Source organism: Salvelinus namaycush, chromosome 35, assembly GCF_016432855.1.
Source record: "Salvelinus namaycush isolate Seneca chromosome 35, SaNama_1.0, whole genome shotgun sequence".
Lineage (NCBI taxonomy): Eukaryota > Metazoa > Chordata > Actinopteri > Salmoniformes > Salmonidae > Salvelinus > Salvelinus namaycush.
This window is the reverse complement of record NC_052341.1, coordinates 3,410,246-3,426,195: the sequence shown is the minus strand read 5'-3', so window position 1 is coordinate 3,426,195 and position 15,950 is coordinate 3,410,246. Positions and strand designations below refer to the sequence as shown.

Sequence of the window (15,950 nt, the reverse complement as noted above, 5' to 3'; positions counted from 1 at the left end):
GAACAAATAGTAATCTGCAGGGATGTTATAGTGAAATAGCTACAAGGGCCCAGCTTTTCATTGTGATAACTAAACAAATTGGCCAGTGGGACCACATGAAAAACAAAGGCATTGTTACGATAAGGATAGACCTTAGTTGACCTGTCTCAGGGACTAGCTAGAGATAGGACTCACGTTTTAGGTAACCTGAGCATATGAGCCTTTTTAGAGGCGTTACATCACAGCTAACCTGAGCATATGAGCCTTTTTAGAGTGTTACATCACAGCTAACCTGAGCATATGAGCCTTTTTAGAGGCATTACATCACAGCTAACCTGAGCATATGAGCCTTTTTAGAGGCATTACATCACAGCTAACCTGAGCATATGAGCCTAAGATGATATAACAAGTGCAGTGCATCTGTAGTTGATATAGTCAAATCTCACAAGTTACATGGCACTTCAAAAAATGAATAAAAGTGAATATGGCTAACAAATAAAAAGTCTAGCCTGGTCCAGACTGGGCTTGTCATTGGAGATGTTTTACAGCAGGGAAAAGCTTGTGACTGGTGATTAAACCAAGAGAAATAAATAAAAAAAACTCAGTGGAGCTCATCTGAAAAAGAACAGAAAAAAATAAAAAATTAGACAGCTGAAGAAGATTCCGCTGATTGACTAGGGGATTCCAAATGAAGTACATTACAGGAAATTAGAGTGCTTGAAAGAGACACAGTTGTGTTCCGCAAAGGGGGGGGGGGGGGGGGGGGGTTCTATTAGAACACTGCTGCTGTTCTAGAAGCCAGGCAGAGCTGCACTGAAGAACAGGTTACATAACAGTGAGGGGAGTGGAGAAAAAAAACCATCTCATTCCTTGCCTTTGTTCCTGCCAAACACTTTAGAATCTAATAAACTTTCACCCAAGAAATGCTCTTTTCTAAGACTTTCTCATTTCCTATACCCACTAGTTATGAGTTGCAAGGACTAGGACATCCTTTTGAAATACACAGTGAACTAGAAGAGCTTAGTGATGTCACCACCAAAATAGCACGAGAGCAGTGTTATTGTAAGTGTACAAAAGGAGACGGGCCTAGACATTTCAAATTAGGAGATCCTATTTTATTTTTTTATCAATATGCTTTTTATTACAGGACGACAGTGTCTTAACATTTGAGTTTCACTTGGGTCTGACCAGACACCGAAACCTGTCACTGCACAGTCGAGGGTGTTACTTCCTGATATTCATAATGAAACTGAAGGGTAGATAATGTCTCCAATAGTGGAAATTGCCATCTAGAATGGTTTGCTGTAGGCATGTTGGTAATGGGGTGCACATTGTGCTGAAAGCAGATGATATTTAAGGGCTGCTGGGCCAGTGCTCGAGATGGCATGAGAGATGTTGGAAGAGCTATACGGCTGTTCAGCTCTCCCTCTAAGTTGTTAAAGCCTTTTATCTTGTCTCTCCCCTGTTGGGTTTGCTACACGTTTATTTTTACTCTCTAACATAAGTTGGTGAGGGTTTTCTTTTCCTTTAGCTTGTCTGATATCAAGCAAATCTAGTCGGTGTCCATGGTGGGTGTTTGTTAAGACCCTGCCTTCCAAAACCAATTTTAAAACCCCACCCGTTTCATTTTGGTTGTCAGCGGTTCATTTATAAAGTTCTGAGTGACGATTTTGTTTTGAGTTCTTGTTTGGGGAACGTAACAAAACGGGGTCTCATCCGGGATCTTGTTTCCCAGGAGTACGGTAGTCACTCTAAATCACCTACTCTGAAGCTCTACTGTGCCCATATGAGTGTTCAAAAGGCACTTTTGTGGTGGAGTTTGTCACTAACAGCCACTCAGAAGCATTCTAAGATTGGTGAAAAAAATCTGTGGAAACTTGCATTAAAAAACACACACAGATATGCGAGCATTTGTGGGGAACCATACCTGGGAAAAACTGGATAAAATGTACAGAAAGGAAGTAACAGCTCATCCTTGCAAAGCATTATGAAAAGGGTCCTACGGGTAGTAGAGTACAACCTGTAGACGTGCATCTGAGATGGAACTAAATGGCTAAATGGGCGCAACGGAGAATGGAGTTGGAGCAGGTGTCATTTGTTTAAAAACCAGATAGAACTGGGAGGCCACCACAGCAACACTAGAACAAGAGGAACGCGCAGCCAGAGAACGTTAGTATTCCATTCCATTAAAAGAAATAAGAGATGGAAGCATTTTGATTGAAGTCAAGTCATCCTGCACCGTCAAAAGAGTTAGATCTTGGTCGGAACAGCTGGCTTGTACCGCCTTTCAACGAAAAAGAAGGTGGACGTATATTTTACTCTGTTTGAGCGGATTGCCACATCTCTAAAATGTCCGTGAGATATCTGGTGACTGCTCCTTGTGGTAAAAGCTCAGAAAGTGTACGTCACTTCAGCTCATGACACTGATTAAAGCTGCTATCCTTCGGGCTTAAGAGAGTTGGTCCCAGAGGCATACATACAACAGTTCCGTAAATAACGAAAAACAGAGTCGCGAAGTCCTGTTGAATTTGCAAGAGAACAAGCATGTCTTTTTTGATCGGTGGCGTGGTTCGAGGTCAAGGCCCTCGAGGATTGAAAAGAAGCTCATACTACTCGAGCAGTTTCAAGAATTGCCTTCATGAAAGAGTTGCTACCTACATTTACTCACTCTTGAGAAAGCTTAAGTCCTTGCAGATATGTTTTGTTATCCCTATGCAAAAAGCAATCCAGAAGTCACCCCCTACTGCAAGGATTCAAACTTTTTCTACAGTGCCCAAAGACAAGACATCGGCAGAAACCTGGTTCTTCGTATCCAGCAGTTTGTCATTACCGCCATGAGAGAAAGGACAGTCTCTCAGTGTCCTGAATTGAAACAGAAAAATTAGGATAAGATTACTTTATTGGGAAATCGCACACAAGGTCTAAACAAAATCTGACTTCCATTTTTAACTCAACCCCCTCCGAAAAGACAGACCGTTTATTTATTTTAATTTTTTTATATCTGCTGCTGCGCATGTTGTGTATTTTGTGGAATTGCATTAGACATAGGGGGAAAATGTAATTTCCCCAGGTTTTTATTTTATATTTTCGGGAAATGTGAAGTGTTCCCGGGACAGTCCCGGGATCCCGGTTACCCATGTTATAGGGAGTGTTTTTTTAATTTTTTATTTTGGTCGTGAGCAAACTGGTCCAACAAATAGATGCGTCTATATTTATTGTCTGAAAAAATGGGGGAGGTGTTAGAGTTCTCTCATTAGCATGGGGTGCTGATTGGATCGTCAGTCTGTGTTGCTCCTGCCACAGGTTACATTTAACCCCGTACACTCGTGGGAATTGCCCCCCAACGCTCCCTGACTTTGGTGATCGCTACTAAAAAGAGGAAAAATGTACTTACTATGCCTGTGATGTGGTTGTCCAACCTAGTTAAGATGAATGCACTAAGTGTAAGTCACTCTGGAAAATAGTGTCTGCTAAATGACTAAAATATAATGATGAGGGTTTGAGTAGAGGACTAACTGGTGTTTCCAAGTGGCCCAACACACACACACACACCTCTCCAAAGTGTCCACAGTTCCTCAGTAATTTCAATGCACTTATGACTCATAAAAGAGTCTTCAACTATAAGGTTGTTTGTTGAGCTCTCCTAGCTGTGCTGTTGAGGAACTAGAGCGAGGACACTTGTAGCTGTTAGGTTTGGAACACAACCCTGCACGCCCGCTGTTGTTTACGCAACCCAAAAACGGTCCATTATAAACCTAAATGTGGGTCAGGTGGGCATCATTTGAAAGCTTGTTCTATTACAACATGACTTGCTAAATGATAAAAATACGATCTTACAGTGTTAGGCTTTCAGTAGAGGATTCAGAGAAGCAGATCGTACTTTTGGTCCACATAGAATGGAGTCATTTGTGCATTCAGATGCATGGCCCGTGGCAAATGTTCTTCACAATAGGACAAACATAGGCTCATTATGTTCAGGACAACCCAGGGTATAACGCCATGTCATCATGTAACTGTACATCAAAACACAGAGATCATAAACGTTGACTCTGTACATTACATGAGTTTTATGATAAGGAAATGTGAAGTGCACGTTTGGACTCACAGGTGTTTTTGCTTACTTGTATGACATCAAAGAGATATTTCTTAGAATCTTCAACGTCTCATCTTTCAAAATACATTTAGAAGATCTAATCAAATCCTCTTAATTTACAGTATTTCCCTCACTCAGACAACCAAAAAGGTGCAAGAGTTGTCCAATTAGAGGGAGGGATGGGTCAACTTGTCACCCGAGGTGCTCCAGTTCAGAACGTCTGTCAGTCAAAACCCATACAGAGCTGTGAAGCGGAGACCCTGAGCTCTGACGTCATGTATAGCATGTTACTGTACAGCCAATGAGCTCTGACGTCATGTATGGCATGTTACTGTACAGCCACTGAGCTCTGACGTCATGTATAGCATGTTACTGTACAGCCACTGAGCTCTGACGTCATGTATAGCATGTTACTGTACAGCCACTGAGCTCTGACGTCATGTATAGCATGTTACTGTACAGCCACTGCGTTTATATTTAGGCGCTTGTCAATGTCCAAATCTGCCATTTTCAAACACTTATACGGGTACGAGTGTGAAGGGCTACGGCTGCTGGGCCAGTGCTTGAGATGGCATAAGAGATGTTGGAAAAGATACACAGCTGTGTAGTTCTTCCTCTAAGTTGTTAAACGAAGTATTATCCTGTGTCTCCCGTTTGGTTTGTTGTTACTCCCTAACCTAAGTTGGTAGGGGTTCCCTTTCCTTCAGCTTGTCTCAAATCAGGAAATCGAGTGGGTTTCCATGATGAGTGTGTGTTAAGACCCTACTTAGCAACACCTAGTCAGTTGTTTAAAGCAACAGAAAATTGTACACTTCCAATGCTTTGGCCTTCACTGTGAAGTTCTCTTCCAATGCTTTGGCCTTCACTGTGAAGTTCTCTTCCAATGCTTTGGCCTTCACTGTGAAGTTCTCTTCCAATGCTTTGGCCTTCACTGTGAAGTTCTCTTCCATTCTTACCCCTCCTGTTGTGTTTGTTTCATGTTAATTCATTCTGTGGTCCTAAAATGTCCACCCCATTATAGCTGATTATAAATCCATAATAATACATATTGTCACCTAATGTTGTGTTAGATCTTTTAATCAACTTAAGTTCTTGTGAACATTACACATTTTGAACTTCTACTTGCTATTCATGGCTTGTAGGCCTCATTGACCTGAGCTCACACAACTCGTTTTGGAGTAAAACAAAAGCGTATGTATGGATTATTTTGACTATAACAAATACTCATATGAAACATATTTTGCTATTTATCACAGACTACGTTGTGTCAAAGTTTAACAAGGACTCTCTCTCCTCCTCACCAGTGTCATGATCAAAGATATGATCAAGAGCCTCACGTACAGTATATTGTTTGTGCTGCCACAGAATGAATTGTGAGAAAGGCCTCAAAAAAAGGATTATATACCAGAGCTGCGAGAAAAGTTCAACATAAAAAGAAACGTCCTCTCACGGTCAACTGCGTTTATTTTCAGCAAACTTAACAAGATTCAACAAAATACATGAACTGAACTAGTTCCACAGACATGTGACTAACAGAAATGGAATAATGTGTCCCTGAACAAATGGGGGGGGGGGGGGGGGGGGGTCAAAATCAAAAGTAACAGTCAGTATCTGGTATGGCCATCAGCTGCATTAAGTACTGCAGTGCATCTCCTCCTCATGGACTGCACCAGATTTAAAAGTTCTTGCTGTGAGATGTTACCCCACTCTTCCACCAAGGCACCTGCAAGTTCCCGAACATTTCTGGTGGGATTGGCCCTAGCCCTCACCCTTTGATCCAACAGGGCCCAGACGTGCTCAATGGGATTGGGATCCGGGGTCTTTGCTGGCCATGGCAGAACACTGACATTCCTGTCTTGCAGGAAATCATGCACAGAACGAGCAGTATGGCTGGTGGCATTGTCATGCTGGAGGGTCATGTCAGGATGAGCCTGCAGGAAGGGTACCACATGAGGCAGGAGGATGTCTTCCCTGTAACGCACAGCGTTGAGATTGCTTGCAATGACAACAAGCTCAGTCCGATGATGTTGTGTCACACCGCCCCAGACCACGACGGACCCTCCACCTCCAAATCGATCCCGCTCCAGAGTACAGGCCTCGGTGTAACGCTCATTCCTTCGACAATAAACGCGAATCAGACCATCACCCTTGGTGAGACAAAACCTTGACTCGTTAGTGAAGAGCACTTTTTGCCAGTTCTGTCTGGGTCAGCACGGTGGGTTTGTGCCCATAGACGACGGTGTTGCCAGTGATGTCCGGTGAGGATCTGCCTTACAACAGGCCTACAAACCCTCAGTCCAGCCTCTCTCAGCCTATTGAGGACAGTCTGAGCACTGATGAAGGGATTGTGCGTTCCTGGTGTAACTCGGGCAGTTGTTGTTGCCATCCTGTACCTGTCCCGCAGGTGTGATGTTCGGAAGTACCGATCCTGTGCAGGTGTTGTTACACCTGGTCTGCCACTGCAAGGATGATCAGCAGTCCGTCCTGTCTCCCTGTAGCGCTGTCTTAGGCGCCTCACAGTACAGACATTTATTCAATTTATTGCCCTGGCCACATCTGCAATCCTCATGCCTCCTTGCAGCACGCCTAAGGCACGTTCACGCAAATGAGCAGGGACCCTGGGCATCTTTCTTTTGGTGTTTTCCAGAGTCAGTAGAAAGGCCTCTTTAGTGTCCTAAGTTTTCATAACTGTGACCTTAATTGCCTACCGTCTGTAAGCTGTTAGTGTCTTAACGACCGTTCCACAGGTATATGTTCATTCATTGTTTATGGTTCATTGAACAAGCATGGGAAAGAGTGTTTAAATCCTTTACAATGAAGATCTGTGAAGTTATTTGGATTTTTTACGAATTATCTTTGAAAGACAGGGTCCTGAAAAAGGGATGTTTCTTTTTTTGCTGAGTTTATTATTGAAACAATGTTGCAATTGTTTGTGAGAATGCCAACAGGTGTAGTTCCCGTGGGGGAAAGATTCTATTGGGGAAAGGTTCCCGTAGGGGTTGCCATGGATGCCAAGAAGGGGAGTGAGGTGTGTGTGTGTTCAAACACACATGCATGTGGGGGTCTGGGAGAGGAATTGTGTCCTTCTGATAAATGGGCATGTGCCTGAACTCAATTTTATACACTAATTGTAGTCTCACCCATTCATTTCTAATGACCGGTCATTTTTGACCAGGAACACCACAGGTGTACAAAAGGTAAATAAAAACACACAAAATGTAATGAAAATCATCCAAATGTATTGTGTGTGTTCAGATGCCCTGTGTGGACAAAGTCATGGAACCTTATGACAATCACATTAAATGTATTGTGTGTGTTCAGATGCCCTGTGTGGACAAAGTCATGGAACCTTATGACAATCACATTAAATGAACTGCATTTCTCAGAGAGAAAACTTCCGGTCCAATTCGACCGGAACAGGGCTAAGTACAAAACTATTGTCAATACAGTATTGTTCACCTGCAGCATGAGTTACTGCTGAGTGTCAGCGATGGAGCCACAATCTCTGCAGAGTGAAAAGCATACGTCTTGTGTCATAGTCAAGAAAAAACAATGAAGGCTAAGAGGAAGTCTTTATGGCCCTATATCATAGGCTATACTGTATATCCCCAAGGCAACCCCCCCCCCCCTCCTCCTGTGTTATCTCAAAGAACTTCAAAGCTACTGTCCGTTATTTACTCTCCGTCTATAATAACATAGTCCATCTATTCTGTCAAATACAAGCATGGCCAGTTAGTTACAAAGCATTTTCCTGAGCAGAGAAAATGTCAACAATGCTTAGTTCTCAAGTACACACTAAACTAGCAGCGAGATCTACTGCTGTGTTTCCAAGCAGCATTATTATATCACAACAGCTTGATTCAAGCCCACAGAGAGCTCCCCTATTCATCACAACAGTCAGCTATCATCCAATTGCATTCCTCAAGAGCAGCTTCATCACCCAGTACTTGAAGACTATTAGTGAGAGCCTCACATGACCTCACATGACTTAGTCATGCTTACATTTATTTATTTTTTTACATATGGAAGGTCCCAGGAATTGAACCCACTATCCTAGAATTGCAAGCACAATGCTCAACCAACTGAGCTACAGAGGGAAAGGACAGAAACTATTATTTTGCCAGCGGGTGTGCCGATTGATCCATGACTAAAATAAACACGGCCTTTATAATATAAAAAATAAACTGTAGTGAAAGAAGGAGATAGAACATTAACATACGCGATAGCCTGAAAAGGATTCAGAGGCTATGGACTAGCATAGTGTATCTACAGTGAAAGAAGGGGATAGAGTATTATCAGCATAGACCACTAAAAACAGAGGAAGACAGGAGGCAAGTATCAGTATACTGTACCTGGTCTCTCTCATGTGGAAGAAGAGTGACACACAGAAGAGCCAATGGGGAAGCACCTGGACACCTCTGGCTCCTACCCTCAGCTCCATTAACCCCCTGGTTCAACCTGTAGCGCGGACCATCCTTTGCCAGCCGGCCGTTTTTGACCGCCCATTTAGCGGCCAGCCGTAACCTCTGCTGGAACCCTGGGTTGTCCTGGACGTGTGATGGATCATCCTGGTTCCTTAGGTACCTCTGGATGTTCTTCAGAGAGGAACCACGGCTATCATTCAGACCCTCGATGGCTCTCCTCAGGACTTTATTCCAATCAACGTGGCGTAGGTCACTCGGCTTCCATATAGATCCTTTAGACGATGGAATAGAGAGGTTTGCACTTACAGGTTTGAGCGATGATGATGATGATGATGATGATGATGATAATAATAATCCTCTCCCAGGGTGATTGGGGTCTTTGTACGACACGTTCCCCTTATTGGTGACTTTGAGAATGGAACCATCATGAACACTTAAATCCAACTGTTCCAAAACGGTCCGCTTGTCCAATCTGTGTAAAGTAGCCACTGCATGACAAATCCGCTCGTCGGAAGGCCTCTGTTTTTGCCTTTTGATCTTCTGTATTGCTTCTAGAATCCACTCTGTATACAGAGGATTGGGAAGTTTCACCATGGTTAAATCGATGAGATTCAGGAAAAAATGACCCATAGAGATTCCCCCTTGTTGTGAAACGTTTGGTACATCCAACACATCTTGAAAAGGTCAAAAAAAAAAGGTACGGTTCCACCTCAGCATCAATACATACAATCCTGCTGTAAATCCTCATCCAAGGTAGTAACTCACGTCACCTCACAAAAGACGACGAAAGTAGCCAGAACGTAAATTCCTTGAAGGTTGGGACAGTTACCAAACGACCTAGAACACAATTCCTTAAAATGAGGTCACACAATTCCTTAAAAGAAAATACACAATCATAAACAAGATCACAAGTCAAGAATAAGTAATACTGTAATCTAAAAAAAAATCAATAACATAACCATCATTTTTACCCAGCACCTTTACTGTAGAGTATCAATGTACTAGGGCAAGCCTAACACACATTTTGTCAACAGTCACATTAGTCAAAGACCAGATTGCTTTGATTACTGGTAGCAATTTGTGAGGGATACGCCCTAGTCTACACTTGACACATTGGATTAGTAGTATCTTACATTCTGAGACGTCACCATAACATTAGTTTAATACTGAGAAGCATTTACAAAACATAAAATGAAGGTCAAAAACATTCTAGACAAACAGATGGGTTATAAAAGCAGTTCAGACAGATTGAAGATTAAGACATTTTAGGGAGGTTAGGGAGAGGCTGATGTTATGTAAGGGCAATTCCACAGCGACTCAAATTTTTCACTTTAAAATGTAACAAAAAAATATATCGCAAAAAACGGACTATGCAAAATGTCTACTTTTATCAATTTCACACAGAAAATTAAATAAAAACCATTTACTTAATGAACAGCACAAAGTCATTCTGGTATCAAATTTTACATCTGCACTGTTCTTGAGTGAAACTTGTTCAAAGTAGTCATTGTGCAGTTGTATGGTTTGTTTAACTTTGCAATCATTGGTTTTCGTTTGACATACAGTTTAAAGTGAAAAATCAGTCTCAGTCTCAGTTTCACTTGTTGCCATGGAATTGCCCTTAATCCGTAGTCTGAGTCTGATAACATAATCCATTGATTGACATAATCTTTATTTTACCACAAGTACTACATCAGGTTAAGATTTATTAGTCATGACACACTGACTATAACCATCACGACAAGGGAGACGAAATGTAACCAGTTAAATAGATGTTACAATTGTTCGTGATACCTTTATCTGTTAGAGGAATGTTTCATTACAACATCGCCAGCTGACTGGGGTAACGTTAGGCTACTCTGTGGCGAAGTTAGTGTTTTCATCAATCATATTATTGTCATATTAGTACCAAGTAGCGCAAGAAGGGCAATGGAGTTTGACTTTTTGCACGGGTGTTTGACAGCTTGGATACGTAACGAGCGACAAACAAGGATTTGTTCATTTTAGCAGTCGGCGAGAGCTTGAATGTCAACCGCACACCGTCAATTCATATTGTTGAGCTTTTTGACAGCTGCCGAGGGATGGTTACCGGAAATTTATGATGACAATTTTATGTTGAAATTAACATGAAACGCGAACGAGCGAGAAGATAATATGTAACAAACCTTGACTTGTATCAGTTGATTTGTAAGAAATTACAGTGCTGCCCCTGCATTACTGACGTGACCTAAACAGTCGCCATTTTGTTACAATGTTGTAGTTTACATAAATCCGACATGACGATGATTACAATCCAATGGAGTCTCATTAAACCTTACCTACACTAATGTACCCTCCCTAGCAACTTCAATATTGGCTGTAAAGACAAGATCCGATTTCTGGTTTGATAAAGTACATGTCAATCATTATAATATAATGTATGAGCTCAGTTTAGAAGGGACTGCGTTTGCTGCTTGATCTGTCACTAAACTTACTTGACCCGCCTTTTAAGGTGTCTTCTCCTATCATGGATTGATGTTTTATTTACCCAGAACACTTATCGTTTGAATAAATGAGTGCACTATAAGGACAATTTAAAAGGCATATATATATATAATTTATATGATCAGTCATTAACATAATAGTTATCACAGATTGTTGGCTAAATTAAGGATTTAGGCTATATCCAGTGTCAAACACCAGCCCACCTTTACTACGACTCCTTGAAACAATTGGTTACACTTGAAAATGATTTGGATCATTTTAGACTTTAATTGGTTGCTTGTTATATCCATCATTTATTTGCAAACATGGTGAAGACTTGACTGCTGATTTAAAGCAGCAAGTTTTTAAAATGTTTGAAGGTGATAGGCTAGTATTGTGCTAGTGTTGTGTATGCTATCCGACACTTATTTTCCCACCATTAGAACCTGTACTTCTTTTTATTTTCCACTCTTGTGTAAACCCACTAAAGAAATAATTCACACAAACACCGATAAATAACTGTTTTCACTAACCTAAACTCATGTACCAAACGTGGGCTAAAGAATAAGTAGGGCAACCTATAAATAATCATTCAGGATTTCATATCCATCAAGCGGTAGAATTTCTCCACATAGCAGGAGCGCCTGCCTACATTAGGCTAACGTTATAGCGATTATTAACATTCTACGTAAATCATGACAACACTTCTTATGGGGATTATTTTGCCCCTGCATTTCCAACTAGAAAACAAATGAGCACATGGGGGAAATTCCACATACAAACTAAGAAGTTGACCCTGGTAAGAGTAACACCGTCTTCACTGATCCTCAAGAATAAATGTAACCTATCGCTACAGTTTCGCGATCCATCCATTTCTCACTCGATTCGCGGGTCCTTTCTCGTTTACACATTATTATTCGGTGATATACAGCCTCCTTGACATATAAATCGTTTACACAATGTACCGCCGCTGGGCGAGGAGGCAAAACAAATTACTCAAGTTTCATGCAAGGATGAACATGTAACCAGTGAGGGAAAAAGCATCGGCTAGCTACCGTAAATATTTGCTGGTAGTTACCTCAAGTTTTTTCTCAGATACAGTCCTCTTCATTATCAGGATGACGGAAACGACGATCGGATAGAAACACTCACAGTGGCACATCCATAGGGGGTTTTCCTTGTATGTTTTATCTCTAAAAGGATACACTAAAGGCTCGCGTTGAGACAGAGAGGACCGGATAACAACTAATTGAAAGGTTAATCTACATAGCAGCCTGTGACAAAGTGGTACCTCTCTCCCCCTTCTGCTTCTTCTTCTGCTTCTTCGTCTTCTTCTTCACTGTAGACATCCCCACTTCAGTCAGTGTAAACCGAGCGGACCGGCGCCCCTGTGTACCAGTAAGCGCTTCAACAATGATCATAGGCAAATGTAATGTCACTTTAACTTTAACACATTAAAATGTGCAGGAATGAGATGCCATGGTGCTGAGAATTTTTTTTGCAGTTTTATAATGCTATTCTACACATTTTGTCATGAGTCTGAGAGAAAATGCTGTATTTTTAAAGCTAATTCCCCACAATTCTACTCATTGTGCCATGAGGTAGAGAGAAAATTGTGCTGTTTTATAGTTAATTTCATGCTATTCTTCACATTTTGCCATGGGGATGAGACAAAATATTGCAGTTTTTAAGCACATTTTGTGCAGTTTTATAATGCTGTTCTACACATTTTACCATGAGGCTGAAAGAAAATGTTGCAGTTTTAAAGTAACTGTCTAGTGAAAATCTCACTTTTAGAAGTTCCTATTCTGTTAACTCATACCCAAATAATGTTGTTGACTAATCCTATACTCTTATTTGTGGCCAAAGCATACATTGGAAGAAAAAATTATAAAAACCCCACCTCAAACAGACCATTTAACAAACACTTGCTATATCCACAAAGAGGATGATGTCATCCTCCTGAGGAGGATGAGCTGGCCAATCAGCAGTCTACTTGCATTAATATTTTTAATGACCAGTATATGCCCATACCATTCTCTACCTGCCCGAACCATGAAAAAACAGCCCCACACCATTATACCTCATCCACCAAACTTTACAGTTGGCACTATGCATTTGGGCAGGTAGAGTTCTCCTGGCATCCGCCAAACCCAGATTCGCACATCTGATTGCCAGATGGTGAAGCTTGATTCATAATTCCAGAGAACACGTTTCCACTGCTCCATAGTCCAACAACGGCGAGCTTTACACCCCTCCAGTCGATGCTTGGCATTGCCCATGGTGATCTTAGGCTTTTGTGCGGCTGCTCGGCTATGGAAACCCATTTATTGAAGGTCCCGACGAACAGTTATTGTGCTGACGTTGCTTCCAGAGGCAGTTTGAAACTTGGTAGTGAGTGTCGCAACTGAAGTTTTTACGCGCTACGCGCTTCAGCACTCGGTGGTCCCGTTCTGGGAGCTTGTGTGGCCTACCACTTTGCGGATGAGCTGTTGTTGCTCCTAGACCTTTCCACTTCGCAATAACATCAGTTACAATTGAACGGGGCAGCTCTAGCAAGGCAGAAATCTAACCAACTGACTTGTTGGAAAGGTGGCGTCCTATGAAGGTGCCACGTTAAAAGTCACTGAGCTCTTCGGTAAGGCCATTCTACTGCCAATGTTGGTCTATTGAGATTGCATGGCGGTGTGCTCGATTTTATACACCTGTCAGCAACGGGTTTGGCTGAAATAGCCAAATCCACTAATTTGAATGGGTGTCCACATACTTTAGGAATATACTGTCTATTTCATAGAAATCTGGAAACACTGGGCAGTTACTTTAAAGGTCGACTGCAAAGGCTGATTGCAAAAACAACGTCTTTAAACTGTAGAACTGATGAATGCATCATCATACCAGGTAATTTAATGCTGATATATATATATTTTTTTTAATGTATGAATAAGATATTTACCGAAGTGCCATTTCTGGCAGATCTCTGCAGTTTCTGACCTAAAACAAATCCTGTGAAATTACTTCAACACATACTGGAGGAGTTACTGGCTAGCTAAGCTAATTCCCTGCAATTCTACACATTTTCCCATAGCTTATGATGTGTTCATATGCTATCTAAGGGGGCCCCAATTGCACACACTGTACATAGATTTGTCTATTGTGTTATTGACTTTACATTTGTTTATGTGTAACTCTGTGTTGTTGTTTTTGTGGAACTGCTTTGCTTTATCTTGGCCAGGTCGCAGTTGTAAATGAGAATTTGTTCTCAACTGGCCTACCTGGTTAAGAAAAGGTGAAATAAATAATGTGTAAATAACAATGTGTTCTTAACTGATTTGCCTAATTCAATTAAATAAAGAAATATATATAAATGTTTTTACAAATGTTAGAATTTTTCTTCCACTTTTACATTACAGAGTATTTTGTGTAGATCGTTGACCAAAACATAACAATTAAATCAATTTCAAATCCACTTTCTAACACAACTCAAGCATCTTGGGATCATACCATATTCTTGTGTTTATTTTTTACACAGAGATTGACTCAATCCTAATAATGAACACATCACACGTCCTTGGTCATGACACAAAATCGTTACATTATGAATAATGTCACCATATAACAAGTCTGTCTTTAGACACAATATTGATTTAGTATTTCATTCCGTCACAACAGGATACCAACCTATATCGTTTTTAATGGAAGACAGACAAGAAGACAACCCCTTCAGAATCACTCAGGTATAGTCTATCAAATGGACAAACACCAAGTCAAATCGACCGTATGATTCATTCAAATGATGGAAATGATCCATCAACCAGCTCAAGATGTTACAGCTGCTTCCTACCTACAGTATATTGTCCTGCATTACGGCATATCTGGCATTACAACATGTATGTAACAGCAGTCTCATTTTACAACAGCAGTAACACAACATGTGTAATCTGACCCGTACACGTGGTGACATCCCATTGTCATCGTCACAGGCATACAGACAGGAACAACATGACCCATTACCATTCCTCAAATGGCTCCCTAATCCCTTTAAAGTGCACTACTGTTGACCAAGGCCCATAGGGCTCTGGTGAAGAGTAGTATGTCATACAAAGGAAAGGGGGATACCTAGTCAGTGGCACAACTGAATGCATTCAACCGAAATGGGCTCACGAGTGACACAGTGGTCTAAGGCACTGCATCTCAGTGCAAGAGGCGTCACTACAGTCCCTGGTTCAAATCCAGGCTGTTTCACATCCGGCCGTGATTGTCAGTCCCATAGGGCGTCGCATAATTGGCTCAGCATTGTCCGGTTTGGCCGTGGTAGGGCCACATTTTTCTTAACTGACTTGCCTAGTTGAATAAATGTTAAATTAAAAAATTAAAAAATGTGTCTTCCGCATTTAGCCTAACCCTGTAGGGAATAGTGTGCCAAATCGAGTGCCATTTTGGATGTAGATTCACTGTGGAGGGAGGGAGGGAGGGAGGGAGGGAGGGAGGGAGGGAGGGAGGGAGGGAGGGAGGGAGGGAGGGAGGGAGGGAGGGAGGGAGGGAGATATTGAACTGGTATGAAAAACTATTACGTAATGTTTGGATAGTCTAATCAGTTTGGATAGGCTATTCAGTTTGGATAGTCTTTTTGCTTCAACAAGATAATCTTGTTAAACATAATAAGTAAATATTGAACTGGTATGTAAAAAGTTTGGATAGGCCTATTCTAAACTATTACGTAAAGGTTTGGATGTTTGCAGGTAATCTTTGTTGACGATGGTAACCTAATAATGAGGTAGTTACATAATAATAACACATAATTGTTGTATTCAATTTGAGTGACAATATACCAATTTTTTTTATAAAACATATATAAAAAAACAACAACATGTTTACCATGTCAATACTTGTTAAATATTATTATTAGCTATATCTGATATAAACAACAGTTATTTGACGGGACATTTAAATCACAGTATGATTGACATGAGGACGTGAAACAAGTGTTGTTA

General features: G+C 41.2%; 1 protein-coding gene across 1 annotated transcript in view; it reads right to left on the bottom strand.

Moving 5' to 3' along the window:
- LOC120029452 (histone acetyltransferase KAT6B-like) overlaps nucleotides 1–10,772 on the bottom strand; it is an 83,945-nt gene extending 73,173 nt beyond the window's left edge. The window contains exons 1-2 of the mRNA XM_038974659.1: nucleotides 10,662–10,772; nucleotides 8,425–9,333 (exon numbers count right to left, since the gene is read on the bottom strand). Of these exons, the coding sequence (XP_038830587.1) occupies nucleotides 8,425–9,126 (702 nt within the window). The 5' untranslated portion in view covers nucleotides 9,127–9,333; nucleotides 10,662–10,772. The remainder of the gene's footprint in view (nucleotides 1–8,424; nucleotides 9,334–10,661) is intronic.
- Nucleotides 10,773–15,950: the final 5,178 nt, after the last annotated feature.